Genomic DNA, 23,164 nt, shown 5'->3' on the forward strand with positions numbered 1-23,164 from the left:
TAGCATTGACATCAATGTGTTGCAAGCCCAACGTTCAATAACCTTACATCAATGAATTGCAAAAGCAAAATAAAGTAATTAATAATACTATCGCTCCCAGTGGCACAGCGGCATGTCTACGGACTTACACCGCTAAAAAACGGGTTTCGGTACCTGTGGTGGGCAGAGCACAGATAGCCTATTGTGTAGCTTTGTGCTTAATTCTAAAACAAACAAACATAGTGATACTACCTACACTAAACAGTATTTTATATCTGGCATATAGCTTTTAGAAAGAAGCTGGTATATGTGCTATCTTTCTTATCTATGGAAACTACAGGCTAATTGTTACTATTTCTTGCAAATAATATATCCCTCTTTAAGCACATGTGGAGAAGGAAGTGGCCCAATATACTTCAAATTGCATAATAAATATATAGCTTTTAGAAAATAGTTTGCCTGTGTTTTATCTCTTCCTCTCATTTTTTACCCGTGAAACCCACTTTGGGCCAGACTAAATAGTATCGATTTTTCTAAAAGTGATGTCCCTCTTCAAGATTATACTGAGAAAGAAGTGGTCCAAAGTAATTTATTTCTTAAATGTTACAATGAAGATATAGCTACTGAAAAGAAGTTGGCATATATACCATCTCCTCCCTACTATTACCTATGAAACCCATCTTTGGACCAGGCTAAATGGCTTTAATTTTTGTAGAAACTATATCCCCCTTCAAAAACATGCAAAAGAAGAAGTGGTTCGATGTAGTAAACCCCTTGGATTTTACAATAAATATATATATTTTAGAAAGCTCTTGTTTTATCTATGAAACCCACTTTGGGTTAGGCTAAATGCTGCTAGGTTTTCTACAAAATATGTTTCCCTTGAAGAATATACATAGAAATAAAGTGGCCCACCGACTTGGGCTCAGGCTAAATGTTGCTAGATTTCTTAGAGGATATATCCTCCTTGAATAACATATACAGAGAAAAGCGAGGATTAAAATAATTTAAACCCTCAAATTCGTAGGTTGGTGGTGGATCTCAACAGATGGGAATAGGATACTGGGAATAGAATAAGAAGCCGTGAATAAAGGGGAACTTCAGCTTCGTAATTTCGTGTGTTTTGATTGGTTCGCACAACAAGAAATTTATGAATCTTTGCGTAAGCGGTTGTTTTGATGAGGTCAACAGTAAAGGTTTGTTTTTTAAGTTAAATAAGTCACATGATATTGAAATTAGTGTCTTAATCGTTTTTGTTTGTCTGTATGTTTATTTCTTCCTTTCATTTTGATTGTATGTAGATTATATGTTATGTTTTATATGTATGACTCATAACAAGTTTATTTTTACTTAATTAGTGATGATAAGACTAAATTAGGCCTCACTCCAGTACATAGTCTATATATTATTCATTTTTATTTTTTATATTATATAATATTAATTACTCATTACGTTATTTTTTAAATTACATTATTTTAGAAAAATCTCTAGTCATATAATTTATAAATCTTTTTTATTTCCAATTTGAAAGTTAAATTTCGTTATTACTACAAGTGTTTGTGTTAACCGTTACTGTTAACAAAATTGTTTCAGAGAAACACCAAATTGCTTAAGTTTAACAAGTTTGTTGGATACTATTTTACGATCACCAGTTTTACTGTTACTTTTAGCTGTATTGAGTATGTACGTTTGGATATTTGAAGTTGGTTTGATTAATTCGTAAGTTGAACAAATATCACTATAGGCTAAATTATCGTAAACTGTTGTAAAGTTGAGGTAATGGATATTGTCTTCAGTAGTTTGAATAAAACATTTAATAATGTATAACATATAACAATAACACCACATAAGAATTAAAATTTAAATCAATTATAGAAAAGGATTTTGGTATAGCTGAAGGTGAGTTACTTAAGTGATTAAAGTAGTGTCCAATTGTATTAAACTTAAAGCTAATAAAACTATAGAGAGCATATATAGATATATTAGTTATCTTCAAATAAATATATATACAAATTGGTAGATAGGCCTCATTTCAAATACTGTGTATTGTTCTAGACCAGTGGTTCTTAACCTTTTTCAGTGTTTGCAGTAATCAGGGAGAAATATAAAGCATACTCTTATGTAAAAATATAGATTTGCTTTAATTATTCATGGGCTCCTCGTGGGAATCATCTTAGTTCTAGTTAAGAACCCCTGTTCTAGACTATGTCAGGAAGGGTATTGGCTTATTTTTTGTGATGGACAGGTTATCTTATTAAGACAAGTTGAGATTTATCAGCTCATTTTCTCATGAAAGAAAAAGTAATAGGTGATTTTATTGATGGCTGTGAAGGAACAAATAGCCCCTTATTTGAGTGTTATCTTGATCATGTTATAACTCCATTTAAAACTTAATGGTATGATTTACTTTAAGCCATGGTATTACTATGAGTAGTTGTATTTGTCCATCAACTGTAACAATATATCATCCCATAACAAAATAATCTTTAGAATCACTTTAATGTGTGTTAATTATGTTTAAGTTTTTGCAACAATTAAATTAAAAAAATTTATATGTGGAGCAATAACTGATTAGTTTTTTCTTGTAAATATGGAATTTTTCTACGTTATCATCATGAAGAAAGCTGAGAAATGTCGAAATCAAATGTGATGATGTTTCTGACCAATCCTAACATTGGGAGGTAAGAAAAACATTTACTTATTAAATGTATCTGTGTAGAAGCATGCAATATTCTATACACACACACACACACACACACACATATATTCATGGTTTTTTATTTACAAGATGTTTAAATTGTAATCTTTCTGTGACTTGATTTAATGAGCACCATGTTCCATGCTCATTTTATATCAGTAAATGTAATTATGTGTTCTCATATGGTTGAGTATTTGTATAACAATAATATCTTTGATGTGAAAATGAAATGGAAAAATTTTATTTCTAATTGAGTATATATTATATTATATATTATTTTACATAAGCTATAAATATCTATGAGTGCCCTGTTTTGTTTTCTACTTGACCTATAATAAGACCACAAACTTCGTATACAATGTACCATTAAGACTTGTTTGTTGGTGTAACGTTGTTTTTCGTGTAGTTTCAAAAATATATATTTATTTCACACTGCAACAGTCAACTGGTAGAGCTGATTCTGTGTATGACTATAACAGAGGAGAGGCAAAATTTACTATTGTAATATGTTATGATCGTACAGTTTTGTGTACAAAAAACCACATAGGGAAAGTGTAATGGAATCATCTTATATATGTAAAAATCTGACAAATTTTTCATGTATGATGTGTGTTTCTGTTTTTGTTAAGTTACATTTAACTTGTTCTGTTTGGGTTTTTGGCAGTTTCAACAGCATATTTCAGGACTTTCAAGAATTTTTTTAATGAAAGGGTCAAACAAAATTTAAACATGATATTGTTGTGTTTAAGTTAATATATTAATTGGTAAAACAGCACTTTTGAACAAGTATGGCTCATTACATATGTGATAATTATTGGAAAGTTTTCTGTTGCATGGTCATTTGGAAAGAAAGTTTTAATTTGCAAAATTTTTCAAAGATAAATTAATAATTTCTCTTTAGGTCAAAAAAATGTTTCCAGTATCTGAACTGATGAGGTTTTTTCCAGCATGACTCAAAGTTTCATTGACTGCTCCTTAAAAATTAGGCAGTAAATAACTAAGGTTATAAGTGCTCATACTTTGTATTATCATTAAATAACTAAGGTTATAAGTGCTCATACTTTGTATTATCATTAAATAACTAAGGTTATAAGTGCTCATACTTTGTATTATCATTTATAAATAGGTCTGATTTGAAAAAACTGTATTTGTTTGTTGGACCACTGTTTTATACGTAACTGACCTTTGGCCAAAAGTTACATGGGACCTTGATGGTTAATTTGTTTTATTGATATAATCAATTACTTATTAGCATCAGGTAAAATAATCAATTTATTGAAGTTATTAATAACTCAAGGTACACAGGTAGGGGTCAAAGTGTACAAGCCCACATGTGTACAGAGTGCCATTTAACAAGGTGTTATACATTGATGATATAGCTATCAGTTCTTCATGTTAATCTGCATTGTTGATTTCACAACAGTTTGTGTTGTGGCAGAGAACTTACCAGATACAATATATAGTAATACTGAATAAACTTCAGGTATGCATTTAGAAGGTTGCTGAGGCTGTGCAAATTGTATGATGGACAAAAATATTTCTTTTCTTCAAGAGAACATCACTGTTTACTCTGAATTGTCAAAGTCAAATTGACTTTGTCATTTTACAGAGATATCTTCAATACAAAAACTTGACTTATAACACATCTGATTTTTTTTTTGTACAACAGACTTGTATTGTTGACTGAAAGTTTGACTGAACAAAAGTAGTGTTTCTTATTATTCCAACTATACAAATGTTTGAAATATTGCCATTATGATTTCTTATTCATGTTTTAGATTACTTTAAGGTTATTCAGCTCAGTTGGCTACTGTCATGGCTGATAAAGATAATTATCTTATTGAAGTTATTGTTTTTAATAATTCTAACTCTCTAAGACTTGTGAGGTTAGTTGAATGTTATTGAATAGTTAGCTTGATAATAGATTGATTAGCAAATTACGTTAATTGCTTTGCTCTGAAGATGAGCATAAATATCTTGTGCTGTTTAGTGCAAATTGCCATGATGTCAAACTATTGATATTCTTTAGGATAAAATTCAAAGAGTGTTGCTTCCTTTTTCAGTTCCTTGTACAGACTGAAATGTAATTGGTTCATTGTAAGCTAAAAGTTTAGTACTTTTCAAAATCATAGTAAAGTTCTAGTCATGGAGATTTTAATCCATAATTATTTTGAAAGTACATTACAATATCAAATGTATTTAATACTTAATCAGATTAATCCAACATAATAATATCTTTTTGTTTTTTATTTCAGGTGGAACTATTTTTTATGTAGTGAAGTAAAACTAAATGCTTTTTAGCTGTGAAACTTAATTTGGTTTTTATTTGTTTATGTGGATTAAAATTCTCCTTTGCTTTCGCTTCTGAGTTTGTAGAATTTTAAACATTTAAAATGATCTCTGCTGTCTGAATTGCACATTGATGGTAGCATACTCCATGGCTGTGAATAGCAAGTGTAATGAGCATGTGAGCAGCTCATGGGCTTTGTCAATGAATTCAGTTTTACACTCTTTATATTAAAAAGTAACTTATTTGGATTTCTGGTCATGCTTTTATAAACATAGCACACAAATCACCAACTGCAGGATGTTTACGTGAGGAATAAAGAACTTGCACAGAAACAGCTAATTACAGATCAAATAACTTTTATTTATAAACTGCTGAACGGTTTATTTACATAAAAACTTTTCAGGTTGTTTTGTGATAGTACTATCGTGACTCATCTCAGTCATCGAGTCCTTCATTTTGAAAGTCTAGACATTCAGTAATGAGCTCTTCTATTACCTTCAACAAGAGAGATACAACTTTGGTTAACACAAGAAATTCTATTAGGCATAATCTTTTGGATATCTTTAAACTTATCACAAATGGTCACAGTTCAAATGCCATCACGTTTGTTGACTTGCATTCAAAATGTTATCAAACTCCTACACTCAGTGTCAAGTTTATTAGGTATACATATTGAGTACTGGGTAGGACTCCTCTTTTGCTTTCCAGAACAACCTGCATTTTTTGTGACATGGATTCAACAAGGTGCTGGAAACATTCCTTGGGGATTTTGGACCATCCTGACTCTGTGGAATCACACAGTTCCTGTGGATTTGTCAGCCACACATTCATGCTGCAAACCTCTCATTTCATCTCATCAAAAAGTGTGATCTATTGTATTGAGATCTGGGATTGTACAGGCCATTAGAGTATACTGAAGTCACTATCATCTTTGTGAAACCAGCTTGAGATGATGTGTGCTTTGTGACATGAAGCATTATCCTGCTGGAAGTAGCCATGGGAAGACACGTAGACTGGCCGTAAAGGGATGAACATGGTCAACAATAATGCGGCATTCAAATGACTCTTAGTTGGTATTAAGGGGCCTAATATATATGCTAAGAAAACATTCCCACACCATTACACTACTACCAGTCTTAACCATTGACATAAGGCATGATGGGCCCATGGATTCATGCTGTTTATGCCAAATTCTGACCCTATCATCTGCATGTCACAACAGAAATAGAGATTGTTTAGACCAGGCAACATTTTTCCAATCTGCAGTTATCTAGTTTTGGTGATCCCTTGCCTGCTGTAACCTCATCTTCCTGTTCTTAGCTGACAGGAGTGGGACCCAGTGTGGTCTAGTGCTGCTGTATCCCATCCACTTCAAGGTTTGATGCATTGTGCATTCAGAGATGCCCTTCTGCACACAACTGTTGTAAAGAGTTTTTGTTTGAGTCGTTGTGGCCTTCCTGTCAGCTTGAACAAGTTTGGCTATTCTCCTCTGATCTCTCTCATGAACAAGGTGTTTTCACTCTCAGAACTGCAGCTTACTAGATGTTTTTTTGTTTTTGCACCATTTTCTGTAAACTCTAGACTGTAGTGTGTGAAAATCCCAGGAGGTCAGCAGTTTGTGAGGTGCTGGAACCACCACATCTGGTGCCAACAATCATTCCACACTTAGATCACGCATCTTTCCCATACTAATGTTTGACCTAACAACAACTGAACCTCTTGACCATGTCTGCATGCTTTATATGTTGAGTTGCAGCCACATGATTTGCTGGTTGGCTATTTGTGTTAAAGAACAGGTGTACCTTGTCAAATGGCCACTGAGTGTGTTTTGTGAGTTTACATTAATAAATTTGGTATGAAACTGTAGATTATAATTTAAGTTTTAATATTATATATTAGTTAATTTGTTAATTTAAAGTAACTATTAAAAGAACACTGAGTTTTGTAAAGGTAAACATATTTCATCAAAAGTTAAAGTATAAAGCCCATCATGAGAAGGTTAAGTAATTCCACTTCAGGCATTTTGAAATCTACTATTTATTTAGTACAGTTAATGTTCTTTTCTTTTTTTCTGTATACATTATATATTATTGCACCTTAAGTGAAACACTGTTAGACTATATCTGAAATACTTGCAGGCAATTTGTGTTGCAAACTTGTAGATTCTGGATAACTACCATCTTCTTCTGGAATCGGATAACTGCGAAGAAGTTTTTGAAGCTGGAGAAGTGCCATTTAGAGTCAGAAACATGGAATTATGTACATAATATTTAGTTTTTTCCAATTGTTCAAGAAAGTTTGCAAATCTACTTTTAAAAGTAGTTCTTTTAACTTCTTTAATACAAGTTGGATCTTCCAGCAACAAGTAGCCCATAACCAAAATTTACATTTTTATTGGTCATGACAGAACTTATTTCTGTCCATCATCTAAGACAATTAACATAGGGATCTTTGGCAGAATCATCTTAAGACAGTTAACTTAGGGTGTTTTAAGACAAACTGTGTAATAGGGAACTCTTCATTAGCAGTGTCTCACCCCTGTCTTTCATCACAGCTCTTTTAACTTCTTTTGTGTTTAATCTGATTGTTGGAGATTTCTCAACATACTACATTTACAAGGTGTGAACTCTCACCTCATGGCCACAACTGAAATTTGCTTTCAGCTTACTCCTGCTAAGGCCCCAAGCTTCTATCATCTCTACCTATTATTGCATCTCGCAAGTTACTGCCCACATTTTCCTGTAACATTCTTTCCTCTGCCACTTTCTCCATACTATACCTATATACATTGTGAAATAAAGATGTACTTCATAAAAACCTTCACTTATTTAATACACTCTCAACCACTGTGTTACTAAAAGAGATGCATTCTTGAAAAGGTTTTTATAATGCAAAATTATGCAACTCAAACCTTATTTTCCCATTGACTCCCATATTATAAGTGTAGATGTGTTATGATGGAAATTGTTTTTAATCCACAAAAGTAATAAAACACACACATGATTAAAAGAAAATATTTTAAAACATATATTAACTGTAACTGACATACTTCAATAGTTCTAATCACCAATACTAATTGTGCGTACACACAAGTAATTACATTTTATACATGGAGAAACTCTATTAGTAATGATGTCTGTTTCACCCTGTAAATTATTATAATTATTATAATCATCATGATATGCTGTAGGCTTAGCTCTTTTTAAGAAGAGTGCCTTGACAGTTGTTTGCTGTTTGTTCTGCATTTTCTCCTTGTAGCAGTGAATGACATTGTATAGTCTTCTTTTAACTTACAAGTTGGGATCAATAGCACTAAGGATTCACACCATTTCTTCTGTGAGAACAAAGGATTGAGATAAGTAATTGGTGGTCAACTGAAGTTGTGTGGGTGTTGTTTCAATAATGTCTTTCTCTTCTGCACATCACTTTTGTTTCAACATTATCAAATCCACATTTGACGTGTCTTCTACATGGGATTCTAATAACTCAACCACATCATTTTTGATGATATCTTCAAAACCAACCTGTGTTGCAAGTGCTGTAATGTCTTGTTGAACTTTTTCAGCACTTTCTGCTTTGGAAGAAAACTGTAGAGTTGTCATACACTCTGGCATTATATGTTTTTAAAAGGAATCTTCATAATGCATTTCATTCCACAACTTGTTGATGTTGTTTATTTCATCCAAAATGTTGTATTTTTTCCAGAAATCACAAAGTGTGGGCTTATCCTCTCCAGCAGTAGCTTCAATTAATTTTTGAGAGTTCTCTGTAAGCAAGATCTCTTAAAATTAGAAATACCATCATAATCCATTGGCTGGAGCAGTGCAGTTGTGTTCTTGGAGATGTGCCCAACTCTTACATTATCAGAAAGATCATTTAACTTCCTGGATGACTTGATGCCTTGTCTAAGATGAGTAGTGCTATGTTGGCAATATGTTTGGCACAGTGGTTTTTGAAAGATCATGCAACTTCCAGGTTCGCTTGGTGTCTTAGCTAAGATGAGTAGTGCTTTGTTGGCAGTATGTTTGGCACAGTGGTTTTTGAAAGATCATGCAACTTCCAGGTTGGCTTGGTGTCTTATCTAAGATGAGTAGTGCTTTGTTGGCAATATGTTTGGCACAGTGGTTTTTGAAAGATCATGCAACTTCCAGGTTGGCTTGGTGTCTTATCTAAGATGAGTTGTGCTTTGTTGGCAGTATGTTTGGCACAGTGGTTTTTGAAAGATCATGCAACTTCCAGGTTGGCTTGGTGTCTTATCTAAGATGAGTTGTGCTTTGTTGGCAGTATGTTTGGCACAGTGGTTTTTGAAAGATCATGCAACTTCCAGGTTGGCTTGGTGTCTTATCTAAGATGAGTAGTGCTTTGTTGGCAGTATGTTTGGCACAGTGGTTTTTAACAATTGGACAGAAGAAATTAAAGAACCAGTCTTGAAAAATACTTGTTCTTTCAAACCATTTTATTCAATCACCAAATCAATAGAAAATTAGGCTTGGCATATCCATTTAGAGACCTTGTAGTTTTGAAACTGTACACTAGTAAGGGCTTTAATATGTAAATTGCCAGCAGCATGCCATGCACAACTCAGAAGCCCTGAACCTTGTTATAGACTTCTCTTCCCTAAATATAAATGTTCTATCTGGCATACATTGCCAAAACATCTGTGTTTCATCCACATTGAATACTTCTTCTGGGATGTAACCCATTTGTAATTTTCTGCATAATTTTCTTGGATTCACCGGGGTATCTTTTGCAGCTCCTACACTGGCATTAGCAGTATCACCACTTAGTTTTATGTTGTACAAATTAAAGCACTTCTTGAACCTATCAAACCACTGTTTATAGGTAGGGTTCTTCTTCAGTCACCAATTCATCATACAAGCTTTTTGTTTTAGCTTGTATGTGCTTAATGGAGTATTACATTGGATCTCCTCAATTTACAGGAGTGTACATTGCTTTACACCAATAAGTGGTATTTGTATTAGTTACTTCAACACTTGCTTTGATTTTTTTCTTTATTTTCACATATTTCTCCCATTGTAGAGATAACAAACCCTAAAGTTTCACAATACAGCTAAATTTCTCCCTGGTGTCAAACCTCTTGAGAATATCAAATTTCACATCCAAAATAATTCATTTCCTTGCTCTCTTGGGTGTACTACTTGCATTTGAATGTGATGGCCTCTTTTCAAACATCTTAAATAAGGGTAATACACTGCAGAATCTTTTAAAAAGAGCTCAGAGAATTTCTGTGTGACAATATGATAATCGTAAGAGAACAGTTTGCTGATACGAACAAAGCACATTACCTACATGACTGACACTTGGAAATCTGCCTTATATTTAAAAAAAAAAAAATTGATCAAATTATTTGGTTTTTTGCATTTTTTTGTTTTATTGATTTTTAAAAAATTCTGTAAAGATGAATTTGCAGCCCATCCTCCAGATTTATTGGTCACACTGTATAATTTCTGTATGGCCCAAGTTACATCACACACATATCACGAGGGCAGACTGTGCTTATTATTTGTATTCCACAGATACTTCATAAGTATAGTTGTCAAACTTCATGTTTCCATCATATGTGAGTGGAACCAACACACATTATCAGATGTTATTCTATTATCCATAAGGTGGTGTAGGAATACTGCTATTCATATATTACAAATAACCCTAATAAATTTCTTTTATTTGTATAAGAATTATTCTAGAAACACTGTGGCACTGTATGGTTATTGTCTGTTGGTAAAGGAGATTTTACTGTCTCCAGTTGCAAGTGAACCACCAAAAACATTTGCCACCAAAGTTTAGAATTGTTGAAAACAATGAGGAAAAAAAAGTACTGATTATGCAGTAAAAACAAAGTGCAAAGATTTAATTTATAAATGTTAAACAGAATATACTTGTGTCCAGAATTGCAGGGAATTTATTTGGATCTGTGCTTCAAATTCTACATCAAAAAGTGATGTACGAGGTCTGTTAAAAAAAATACGCGGACTGTTTGAATTGTGCGGCTCCAGTTGGTTCCAGGGAATCCGCTTGGTGTCTCAAGGTTTGCACAGATCAGCTGATTATGATGCCATTTCCCGATTGCAGATATCTTTATTTGTGTATTAGCTACGTGGTTTTAAGTGAAGTGCAATTTTTTCGTCTGGCAGATTTCAGAATGAATGACCTGAAGGAGCAACGACTTGCTGTGAAATTTTGTGTTAAACTTGGAAAATCTGCGACTGAAACTTTTGCTATGCTTAACACGGCTTACGGTGATGTTGCTAAGAAGCATATGCCATGTTTCAAGTGGCATGAACGTTCTAAGGATGGTCGACAGTCCATTGAAGATGATGAGCGTCCTGGACGTCCTTCCACGTCAACTGACGACCCACACGTCGACAAAATTAACACCCTGGTGCGGGCAAATCGACGTCTTACTGTCAGGGAGCTTGCTGAAGAGTGTGGGATATCAGTTGGATCTTGTTACGAGATTTTGACTGAAAAATTGAAGATGCATGTGTTGCTGCAAAATTTGTGCCTCAGAACTCGTGAATTTTTGGCCAAACACTCGATCACTGTTCTTCCCCACCCCCCTACTCACCTGACCTTGCTCCTTGCGATTTTTTCTTGTTCCCCAAACTCAAAAGACCCTTGAAAGGAAGAAAATTTGAGACGATTCCCGAGATTAAGGCAAATGCGACGAAGGAGCTGGAGGACATTACAAAAGAAGTGTACCAGGACTGTTTCAACAAGTGGAAACACCATTGGGATAAGTGTGTGCGTTGGGGAGGAGAGTACTTTGAAGGGGTTCCAGACCTGTAACTTCTAACTAAAGTACATTTTGTTTTATGATGTCAGTCCGCGTATTTTTTGAACAGCCCTCGTATTTATCTCATGATGTATATCATGATAAATATTTCAACTGATTGTTTTGTTTTTCTTTGAATAAAATGATTTTTACACAATTTTTAACTAAATAAATTTCTAGACATGTATGCAACACTTGACCTCCATAATGCTGAGGATATACAGGTATGTCTTAAATAAATAAAAAAAATTAATTATGTGTTATTCATTTATTGTTATTATGAATAGTTTAATTTTAAAACACAACAACATTGAACTAAAATTTTCAAAGCCTGCCGTAAGTAACACCAAGCATTATAGCAATGAATGGGTTAATACACAATTTTTGTGTTAATGTTGAAATATTTTCACTTATTTCTGTAAAACCTAGATAGGTTTGTATTTCAAAAGCATGTATTAAAATACTGTACTATTAAGTCTTAGAAATAGAGTATAGGTGCATTATCACATATTAATAATCTAATTGGTGCTTTTTGCCTTCAGACGTACAGGTTTAGACATCAAAGCTGGCAAAAATATTCGTCGAGATGAGGATGGAATGGAAGTGTTTGATGATTACTGGACTGATCCTGGTATCGTTAGTTTCATTATTTAGTAAATTATTATATAAATCACAGGTTTGTTACTGTAGTATAGTTTTCTTTGCCTTTTGTTTAATCTTGGATCATGTTTCATCTTTCTCGAACTTTCCCTGAAGGTAGCAACTGAAACATGGGATATAAACTAATTAGCAGGTATTTTAGTAATAAAGGAAAATGATTAGTTACTAAATAATTATACCTAGGTGATTCTGTAGGCTTTAACTTTTATTAAAATACATCATAATCAAGTAATGACATGTTCACTCTATCAAACAAATATCTAAATTGAAGGTATTAAAAATACAAGTTATGTATTTGAAATAAATGTTAAAAACAGTGTATTTAAGTTGATAGCACTTAGCTCTTTCAATGCCACAGGTGTATATATTGGAAATACTGTATAACCTTTGTTTTAGCATTGAAAAAAGTGATATTAACCTTTTGGGTTTAGAATTTTATACCACTACAAAGGAAAAGGTTTTCCACTTTGAACCTTCTAGTTCAAGTGTCATAAAAATAAACCTGGTACTGAGAAAGTTTATGTGATATACATGGGAGTTAACAAGTTTGTTTTGGTACCTGAGTAAAAAGTATTTTATCCAGTCTTAATTCATTATGTAATTTTTCAGCAGATTAGGTACATGCTAATGTGTGTGTATGTGTCATTTTCTTGTGGTATCAACACAGTAACAGTTGTCTTTAATGAAGATGCTCAGAAAAAGTTATTGTATTTCTTGTTTTTGTCATTGTTAATAAATTGTAATGGGTGTAATGCAGAAAGTAAATGTCCACTTTCTTGTGTTTTGAAATAAGTTAGCCAACTATGATTTTATATTTCAGAATCAGAAAATGAAGAAGCCAAAGTAGGAAGTGATTCTGAAGAAAAATTTGACATCAGTAGTGAAAAAACGGATATTGCAGAGGTGAGATTATGGCTTAAGTTATGTCACCTGAATGCAACATACAAAGCTTTGAAGAAAGTTATAATAAATAAAACAACTGACCAATAAAATAGAGGATGTACAATTTGACATATAAAATAGGGTATTTTGTTTTAAGTATTATTTTTGAAATCAAGAAGTTAAAACTTGTATATTTACAAATTTGAAATATAAACTGTTTTGCTGCTAATTTCTTTGACATGCATTCATAATAAGGTTGTTTAAAAAAATTTAAACTAAAATTTTGGAACATGCATCGTTTCATGTGTTTGTAGCAAGAGGGTTAAAAGTCTGGTAATTGTTAAAGGATTGACATATTTTATGAAGCTAAATTTGTTAAATTTATAGTAAAAATTACTGTGTGCAACTTCAGAGATATGGGGCTGTTTCAGTTGACTGATACTTTACACAGCATGTTAAACATGTAAGTTATACTTTTATATTAGTTATTCTTTAATATTAATGACTAAGTAAATAGCAACCTGCAATAATCATTAAAAATGTATGTTAATAATAGAAAAATAAGTACTTTTAATCCTTAGTTGACAGGTCAGACATGTTAGTCTCAAAATAGCCAGCATCAAAATGATTTGTTATGTAAAAAAACCCATCGTAAGAATTCCACAAAATTGAAATAAAACCTTCCCTGTTATATTATAACATTATTATAAAACTGAAAGTTGTAGATATGTGATTTTCAGGTAATTTTATAATACTTTTTTAAGTTGCACATTTACTACATTAGGAAGTGACTGGAAATAATTGTCATCAAAACATCATTAATAAATCAAATATATTAAGTTTTAATTTTATAAAGAGATATCTTAAAAAAATCACAACCTTCCCTAGTTATTTTCTTTTCTGTAATTTATTTACAACCCCCAAAAAATACAGAAATTCATTTAAGTATTATAATATAGTTATTGCTCAGGGAAAACATAATTTTTATAGTCTTCAATCTTATTTGATTACATAGCCATAAAATAGAAAATCATACCTCTTTTCAAGCCCACCTACCACAGTTTTGCTTTCACAAGTTACTAGTAGTTTTCACTGATGTTTAGGTCCCCTACTGGTACAATGGTAGGTCTACGGATTTACAATGCGAAAATCAGAGGTTTGTTTCCCCTTAGTGGGCTCAGCAGATAGCCTGATATGGCTTTGCTGTAAGAAAACACACACAATGATGTTTAATACTGTATTATTTATAACCAATATAAAGCTAAGATTTAAATTATGAAATGACATATTGTTTTCTGTATGGAGAATTATCTGTTTTATTTCCATGGGAAATACATCAAGTAATTTGACTGAATTTGTAATGCCTCTTATCAATGGCCCGGCACGGCCAAGCTCGTTAAGGCGTGCGACCCGTAATCCGAGGGTCGCGGGTTTGCATTCCCGTTGCGCCAAACATGCTCGCCTTTTCAGCCGTGGGGGCATTATAATGGGACGGTCAATCCCACTATTCATTGGTAAAAGAGTAGCCCAAGAGTTGGCAGTGGGTGGTGATGACTAGCTGCCTTCCCTCTAGTCTTACACTGCAAAATTAGGGACGGCTAGCACAGATAGCCCTCGAGTAGCTTTGTGTGAAATTCAAAAAACAAACAAAAAACAGCCTCTTATCAAATACTTAATAAGTGAGAAATACTGCAATAGTTATAGGACATTGTCTTTTTTTTTAATGTGTTATTATTATTTACTCTAAAGTGCAGTATTTAAATTAAATAAAATTTTTAATATTGTAGTACCATTAGTATGAAAAAAATAGGCTTAAGTTTCATCAACAGTTGATAGCAAAGAAAAAAGAAAACCCAAGTCAGTATCAATTTTCTTGTTTTTTATGTGTATTTATTTATTACTAGTGGAAGTATCCAACTTCCTTCGGGTTTTTAGGTTGATATATATATATCAGTGTATGTATTCTGAACCCTTTCTTAGCATAAAAGTCTCACCTGTATATTGTTGTTGCTATACAATGTGACGTGAAAGCCATTGCTGGAATGCATTATCATCAAAATGCACACATTTTTAATACACAACAAGTTGTTTTATATGGAACCACTTCTTTTCTGTATGTTTTATTTGCTACCTTTCCTCATTAAAATGATGTATATACATTCATGACTGTCTGTCTGATTTCTATTTGTAATGTAAAGAACTACTACTTTTCTATGTGCCTTTTCTTAAGCTTGCCTCATTAGGAAGATGTGTATGCACATGGATAAATAATACCCAGTTGCATATCCTCAGGATCCACTTAGTATGGATGCAGGATTCCAGGTTCTTTCCTCTTGGAGCTGTAGCAGTCACACACACAGACATGCTCTTTTATTATTATAGATTACAGCATTAACTAAAATGTAGAAGTTAAAAACCTGTTAGATTAGATGAAGTATACTCATGAGTAGCTTGTTCCTTGTGTAAATTCATAGGGTAATGTGAGCCTCATATTCATCAAGTGACCTTGTTTGAAAGGATAATTAGTTACACACAATTCAAAAGGCAATGAAACATAAATAGATGTATACTGTTACAAGCTTTAAGCTATTTAGGGTAAACAGCTTTGGTTTTCTTTTTCAGTTTGCAGTAATTCCAAATTTTTTTTATGGTGGTTGCAAAGTTGTTCAGATTAACTGACCCTGAATGAAGTTATAGTATAGAACATAACAGATAAAAGAGTTTTTTCTGAAAACATTTGACATTGATTTATGAAACTTTTGGGATTTTGCAAATGCGATTTGAAAATTTTGATATGATGAAAGTTGTAATTTTCATCTTAAAAACCACCTTACACTAGTAGCGGTAAACATTGTTATTGTGTAGTTACAGACAGAGTTTTTGTAAAACTGCTTAATTAAGATTTTGATGGTTTTTTTCTTCTACTAAAGACTTTCAATGTTTACTGAGTACTTACAGCCCAGCATGGCCAGGTGGGTAAAGGCATTCAACTCGTAATCTGAGGGTCACGGGTTCGAATCCTCGTCGCACCAAACACGCTCACTCTTTCAGCCATGGGGGCATTATTATGTGACAGTCAATCCCACTATTTGTTGGTAAAATAGTAGCCCAAAAATTGGCAGTGGATGGTGGTGACTATCTGCTGTCCCTACAGCCTTACACTGCTAAATTAGAGAGAGCTAGTTCAGATAGCTCTTGTGTAGCTTTGTGAGAAATTAAAAAAACAGAGTACTTGCCAAATTTCATGAAGATGTATTTAGTACTTTCAGAGTCATAGTATTTATACCATCATAGTTACATGGTGGTTACAAGGTCGTGTAAAATACACAAGTTTGTTGTGGTAGGATAAAGTGCTTCATGCAAAAATAAATCATTATATTAGTGAAATGGGGGAAAAGAAAGATTGACCTAACACTCTCTAGTTAAATCAATTATTTTTTATTTGTTGGTAATTTTAAATGATTAAATAATCCTTTTTAAGATGCAGGAAATCATAATCCAGTATTTTAAGTTTAATATGCTTTGTTGGTTTGTCAAGATTTAATTTATGTGGAAAAAATGGACTCTTGCAGTATAAAGTGTGCAGTGATAGGTTTGTTTTCTTCCATAATATATTTTGCAACATTTAGTGTTAAAAATAGAATTTTAAACTTGTACTATTTATTTATAACTTAGTTATTGTTGATTATCAAATCTTGCTGGTAATCAAGTCTTTTATCCTCAGCAGATTTAAATTTATGATTTTCTTATTACTTAGTATGTGACAGATTCAGAAGATGACGCATATAAGAGAATCTCAGAGCCATATAATGACACTACTTTCATAAAGTCATTATCATCCACTAAATCACCAATTAGGCAAAAATCATTCCAGTTTGAAACAATCAATTTGTTAAAGCCATCGCATGATGAACAACTAAGTTCAGAGTTATCGGTTATTGAAACTCTAAGAAAAACAGCTTCAGACAAAAGAAAGAACTTAAAGCTTAATATGACTCCTGTTGTGCTTCACCTGTCAAATAATGAACAAAAAAGGTATCCTAGAAGTCAAGTTACGAAGGACAGCAGCTTTTGTAGAGAACAAGCTTCGTGTGGAGTTGATAGCACTTTCACTTTACATAAATCAACAAAACAGAAGACTTTGCAGTTTAAAACAACTCCTGATGTTATAAATGCATCTGGTAAAGAAATAGAGTCGACATTGCGTACCCAGTCTTCACATGTCACCAGAAGACAAAAAAGCACGCCGGGAAATAAATGGTCAAAGCTTAGTAGTGTGAATGTCAAAAGAAGTCACATAGATAATAGTTCTTCAGAAGATGGAACATCAAAATCGTCATCTTATGAAGATACTAGTTTTGTCCGTGTTCAGAAAGAATTGGCTACCTTGCCAAGATGTGAAGATGCTGACAATAAAGATGAAAGAAGTGACATTGAGGAACAAAAGAATGCAGTTTCAAACCAACATAGAACATCAGTGAGATTAACTACAGTTAAAACTACCAGTAAGTTGTTGAAGCTTTCATTATGTTTGATGTATTTAGATTAATTTGAAATTCTTATCATTGTAGTTTAGTTATTGATGTTACTGGTTCTTCATATCTTGTATTTGTTAAATGAGTTAAGTAAGTACAGATGTTTGAGAATAGTCAGTTTTTTAGCTTTCTTTTAAGAGTTTATATTTCCTAGTTGAAACTGTTTCATCCTATTTTGGAACAGAGAGTATTGTTACAACTTTATTTTCATTTGTAACTGTTGAAACCAATCCTTTATATCTCTGCTTTAGAATAATAATGATTGTTATCATTGTAAAGTAATAGATTTAACTCTGTGTTTGTTGTTATAACTATTATCTCATATCTGGTTGTTTACACTGTGTCACTATAGTGTAGAACAATTTAGCATGGTTACACTTAGCTATTGGCATTATATTATAAGCTATTTTTATTGTAAGTCAGGCAGATTGCTGGTTGGAATCATTTGTGGTTAGAACTTGGGTGGTATGTGATTGCCTTTGAACCTCTAATTTTGTTCTTGATTAACCTGTTCGGTGCCGTAGACGAGGTAACTCGTTTAAGCCGATCGGTAACACAGTGCCACGAACGAGATAATTCATTCTCAATAATACCTAACTTCAACGCTAGATATCAGCACCATACATGCATTTGATCTACTTACAATTTATTCAATTTAGCTGAAAAAACCCAGCATAGGAGATGCCATAGCAGCTGAAATACTTGGCAGTCAACAGGTTAATGAAAGCATTCTTGGCAAATTCTTTGCAGTAGTTTGTGTTATGACGGTCCAAGAATTTCAGTATGAATGCCCTCATTCGTCTCTCTTAATCATTACCTCGTGTTCTGAAAACCAACAAAGTAGAACTGAGGTCCCATTTCATTATTCCATACACCGTTATTCAGATGTTTTACCTGCTTTGAGCACTCTAATGTTTTCAAAGTAAACTTACTGGTCACCCAAGACACTCAATCAAGGGTGCCAAGGGAAAACCGGCAGAATGTTTTGGCCAGGCAGTAACTGCCAAAGTAGACTACCAGTCTTGAAATGAGATCCAGCTATGAGCTTTTTAACTGCAGCAACTTTAATATGTGCTATTGGATCTGTAAGCTGTAATTACCATGGCTGCTGGCACCAGATTTGCCCTCCAGTAGATTCCCATTAAAGGATTTAGAGTTTGCTCATTCAGTTACAGGGCCTCAATAGAGTCTTGTATCATTATTTTTCATCACTACCTCCACAATCTTGGAGTTGGTAATTTGCACACTTATTGCCTTCCTTGGATGTTTTAGCTATTTCTCAGTCTCCCTCTCTTTGTTTTCATCAACAACAAAAGTAAGAACAATTTCATGTAATTTATGTAAACATCAAAAGAAAAAGCAGTTGTTTAGTAACCTTTGTGAATTTGTTTATTTTTTAGGGGAGAAAAACAAATTATGTTCCCAAACTGGTGATAAGAATGGATCGATTACAAGATTGTCTCTTTATCCTTGTGAACCTGATAATACAAAGAGTACCTTGACTAGGAAAAGGTAAAATATTGTTTTGCATCTTTGATAGTAAAGCAATTGCATTATAATGTTTCAATTACAAAGTAAATTTTAGAAAATTACAAATAAAAAAAATAGGCTTGGATCCTTTCATATGTCTAAAGGAAGCTGTTATAGAACTAAAAATGTTTTAACAATGATAATGACATACTTTTTATGGATATCTTTGAATATTAACAAGTTGGATATATGTTAGAAAAAAACTACAATTTATACATTTATTGTTTATATGCAGTCTGTAAACCATTGCAGTACAATATAATTTTTTGCCATTTGAATAAGTTATTCAATCATGATGTCCTATCTGATTGTGAGGGTTGATAGTTATGGCTTTTCTGAGTTCTCGTTGCTTGTGCCAACTTTCATAACTCAAGCTTGTCTTCTATAATATACGTTATAATGTTAAATGAACCTTTTTCTGTCTCTCACTTTTCTTTGTTTTAGGAATCTCTGCCAACCTTATCTCAGGTCTAATTATATGCTGAGAGTAACAGATCTTCTGTTACCTACCTTTGTTGTAATTTTACCTTTTGGATATTCCAGGTTTCCATACCGATGTTTCCTTCTATATGCTGTCAACTATTTTTTGTTACAGTAGCACTTTAAATAATGTATGTTATATCTGCTTTCTGTTTGTTCTTATGTCTATATATGTGTCTCATTAAATGAATATTCAGTTCTTAAGTTACACTTTCATTTCATACTAAATGACTAAATTAACACTCAGTCCTTAACTATTTAAACCTGTACTTTTTGTGGGGCATTCTGCTAGAAATATTTACATAATTTCCCAATATTTGTCACAATACCTTTATAAAATTTCAATTTGTTTTAGTTTTTCCCATCAGCATCAGGGCTATCCACATGAAGTATTGTTGAGTAAGTAGCTTCAGACTTCTCCCTGTTGGTGTCACCATCTAGTGGGTAAATCTTAAAACTTTTTATCAGGCATTGGTAATGCCCTCTTGGGTTTAAGGAGCTAATTTACACTGATGTTTTTTTCTAATTGGATATTTTTTCCTTTAAAGATTTATGTTTTTTGTAAAATTCTTTTTGCAACTTTGGAGGTAGACCTGGGCAAGTAGCAATAGCCTCATCAATTGATTAATTAATATACAAGCAAAACTGAAAAAATAAAGATGAAAATTAAAAGCTAGTTGCTATTAACCAGATGCTTCATTAGTGAAAGTGCCAGATCGCCAATCACAGTAGAGATGGCAATAGGAACTGATCCCAAGACCCTTGAATCATGAGTTCTTGCACCCCCTGAACTACTAAAGTTGAAAGCTTAAATAATTGTTTATGTATCTTTGTCATTAACAATAATCAAATGTAATAGCAATATTTTGATTACCTGAATAGTTGGTATAACTGGAAATAAAAGTTAAAACCCCAAGATAAATTAGTTGATTGTTTTTATGATATTCAGTGTAATTGTAATTTAATTAATTGATTATTGGAAGACAAGAAAATACTAATAATTAGAAAGATTAATTTTTGATAATTATTACTTTTAAGAAAATTGATTTGATCATAATTTCGATTAACAATGTCATGTCATTGTAATAAATTCAACTGCCTACCTGTATTTGAGGTCACCATATTTGTATGGTGTGACGGCCTGGCATGGCCAGGTGGGTTAAGGCGTTAGACTTTTAATCTGACTGTCACGAGTTCAAATCTCCATCACACCAAACAGGTTTGCCCTTTCAGCCATGGGGGAGTTATAATGTGACAGTCAATTCCACTATTCATTGGTAAAAGAGTAGCCCAAGAGTTGGCAGTGGGTGGTGATGACTAGCTGCCTTCCCTCTAGTCTTATACTGCTAAATTAGAGATGGCTAGCACAGGTAACCCTTGAGTAGCTTTGTGCGAAATTCAAACCAACCAACCAACGTATGATGTGACATTTATCATGTATCTATCATACCAAAGGTCTAATAAAAAGTTTCATTGAAACGTTACATGAAATTTGTTTTTGTCTGTTATGATGGATTTAATAATAATGTTATTTACTTGTACAAATTTTACCATATTTTGAACATGATAGGAACTTGATTTGTAAAAAATTATGATATGCAGTGATAAAATCAGGAAACCCATGTATTTTGTTTTAATATATTTTCTTCTCAGATTGAAGTTTGACGAATTAAGTAGTGATGATGAAGCTGAAGATACGTTCATCGTGGGGATAAAGTAAGATGATACATTTTTTCCAACTTCCTCGGTTCTTCGTGGATCACGAAACTTTGTAATTTTAATTGATCTTTTTGGTATTTCAGTCCACTTCATTGCCTGGTTCTGTAAGTTTTGACCATAAAACCAGTTGTATGCTAAAAGAAAAAGCTTATTACATAATAGCATGACCTCAGTATGTTATATGTAGCTTATTTTGGTATTTTGATAGATATTTGGTCAGATATTAGTATCTGTTTGATAGCAGCATCACTGAAATTTTAATTTGTCATTTTAGAACTGTATAACCAAAAACATGCAGTAGGAAATAAGAAGTTATAAATAACCAACAAACAACGGATGATCAGTTTATTAATAACTTTATTGATATGAAATAATAATGGCATTATGTGCTTTAATTTGTAACGAGGATCACAAAAAGATACATTAAACTCAGTTTTTAGTAACTTGTTTTGTGCACGTAAATCCTTTACTGTTGATATTTTCTTCTAATTGTCTTCCACCTCGTTAGCTATTATTATTACTTTCTGGACATTTCTAGACAAGTCTAGACTGTTTTTGAACTTTTCCCATCTCTGTAACTATTGTTTTTACATTTTGGACATATCTAGTAAGTCTGAACTCTATAAAATTTCGTCTGTCACTGTAAATTTTGTTACCAATTTATTTCATGTGTAATTTGTTTAGTGTTTTTTTACAGATATCAGTTATGTTTATAATTACTTATATGTTGCTTTGTTTCTAAAATAATCTGTTAGTGGAACTTGGCTGGATATTTGGTATTCATATTCAGCTGTATACACATTTGTTTTTTGTATATTTATTAAACTAAGCCTTCTTCAAAGTCAAAGTGCTATATCTTTACAGGATAGTCCACATTTGCATTTCCTGTTATAGAATTCAGTAATTAAATACATAAAGAAACAATCATACAATTCTTAACACTTTTAGCCTCAAACAGTTTTTCATGTGCACCGTTAATGGCTGTCAGCACATGTAATCAACATTCAATTTTAGCTCACATTCTCTGTAACATGTACACAGCTACAGTGATAATAGGATCTGTTTTCCTGGTTTTTAGCTCCATATGTTATAGGTGTGCAACGCATGATATCCTTAACATATCCCCAAAGAATGAAGTCGATTAGTGTGTGGTGAATGTGGATGCCACAGAATTGGTCCAACCTGCAAGTCAAACAATGCAATGAGCCTTTTCTCTCATGTTTATCATTTTATGAAGTAACACTGCTTACTGGATTGAAAATAATAAAAAAAAATAGATAATAAAAGCTGTATGAGATGGGATACGATATGTTGAGAACTGCATGTTTATATTTCTTTAGTTATAAATTTATGAAATTCTAAAATAGGAGACATGATTTTGTGCCATTCTGCATACATACATATGTTTCTGTGTATACTACATATTGTAGTCTGCACCTATTTAAAAATGAAGACGAGAAGTGAATTTTTTGTATAAAATAAAGCTACCAAACTTACAAAGACTCAACCATAACCATAAAAAAAAATTCACAGCGTAGTTTTGATCTGTAGCACATGAATCAAATTAGTTTGTTTGATTTCTAAGAACATCTTTG

General features: G+C 32.7%; 1 protein-coding gene across 5 annotated transcripts; it reads left to right on the forward strand.

Annotated features, from left to right (window-relative positions):
• The first annotated feature begins 939 nt into the window (after positions 1-939).
• On the forward strand, positions 940-21,690 carry LOC143248689 (uncharacterized). Of its 5 annotated transcripts, none has more exons than XM_076497302.1 (7): positions 940-1,175; positions 2,600-2,660; positions 12,306-12,394; positions 13,244-13,326; positions 17,063-17,810; positions 19,241-19,352; positions 21,504-21,689. In XM_076497302.1, exons 2-7 carry the CDS (start codon positions 2,611-2,613, stop codon positions 21,568-21,570), a joined length of 1,149 nt encoding a protein of 382 aa, XP_076353417.1. In that variant the 5' UTR covers positions 940-1,175; positions 2,600-2,610; the 3' UTR covers positions 21,571-21,689. The 5 variants fall into 5 exon arrangements, with proteins under 5 accessions (XP_076353417.1, XP_076353418.1, XP_076353420.1 ...); XM_076497303.1 differs by having other exon boundaries at positions 1,169-1,242; positions 21,504-21,690; XM_076497305.1 differs by lacking the exon at positions 940-1,175 and adding an exon at positions 1,579-1,658 and having other exon boundaries at positions 21,504-21,690.
• The last annotated feature ends 1,474 nt before the right edge of the window (positions 21,691-23,164 follow it).

Source organism: Tachypleus tridentatus, chromosome 4, assembly GCF_004210375.1.
Source record: "Tachypleus tridentatus isolate NWPU-2018 chromosome 4, ASM421037v1, whole genome shotgun sequence".
NCBI classification, from domain to species: domain Eukaryota; kingdom Metazoa; phylum Arthropoda; class Merostomata; order Xiphosura; family Limulidae; genus Tachypleus; species Tachypleus tridentatus.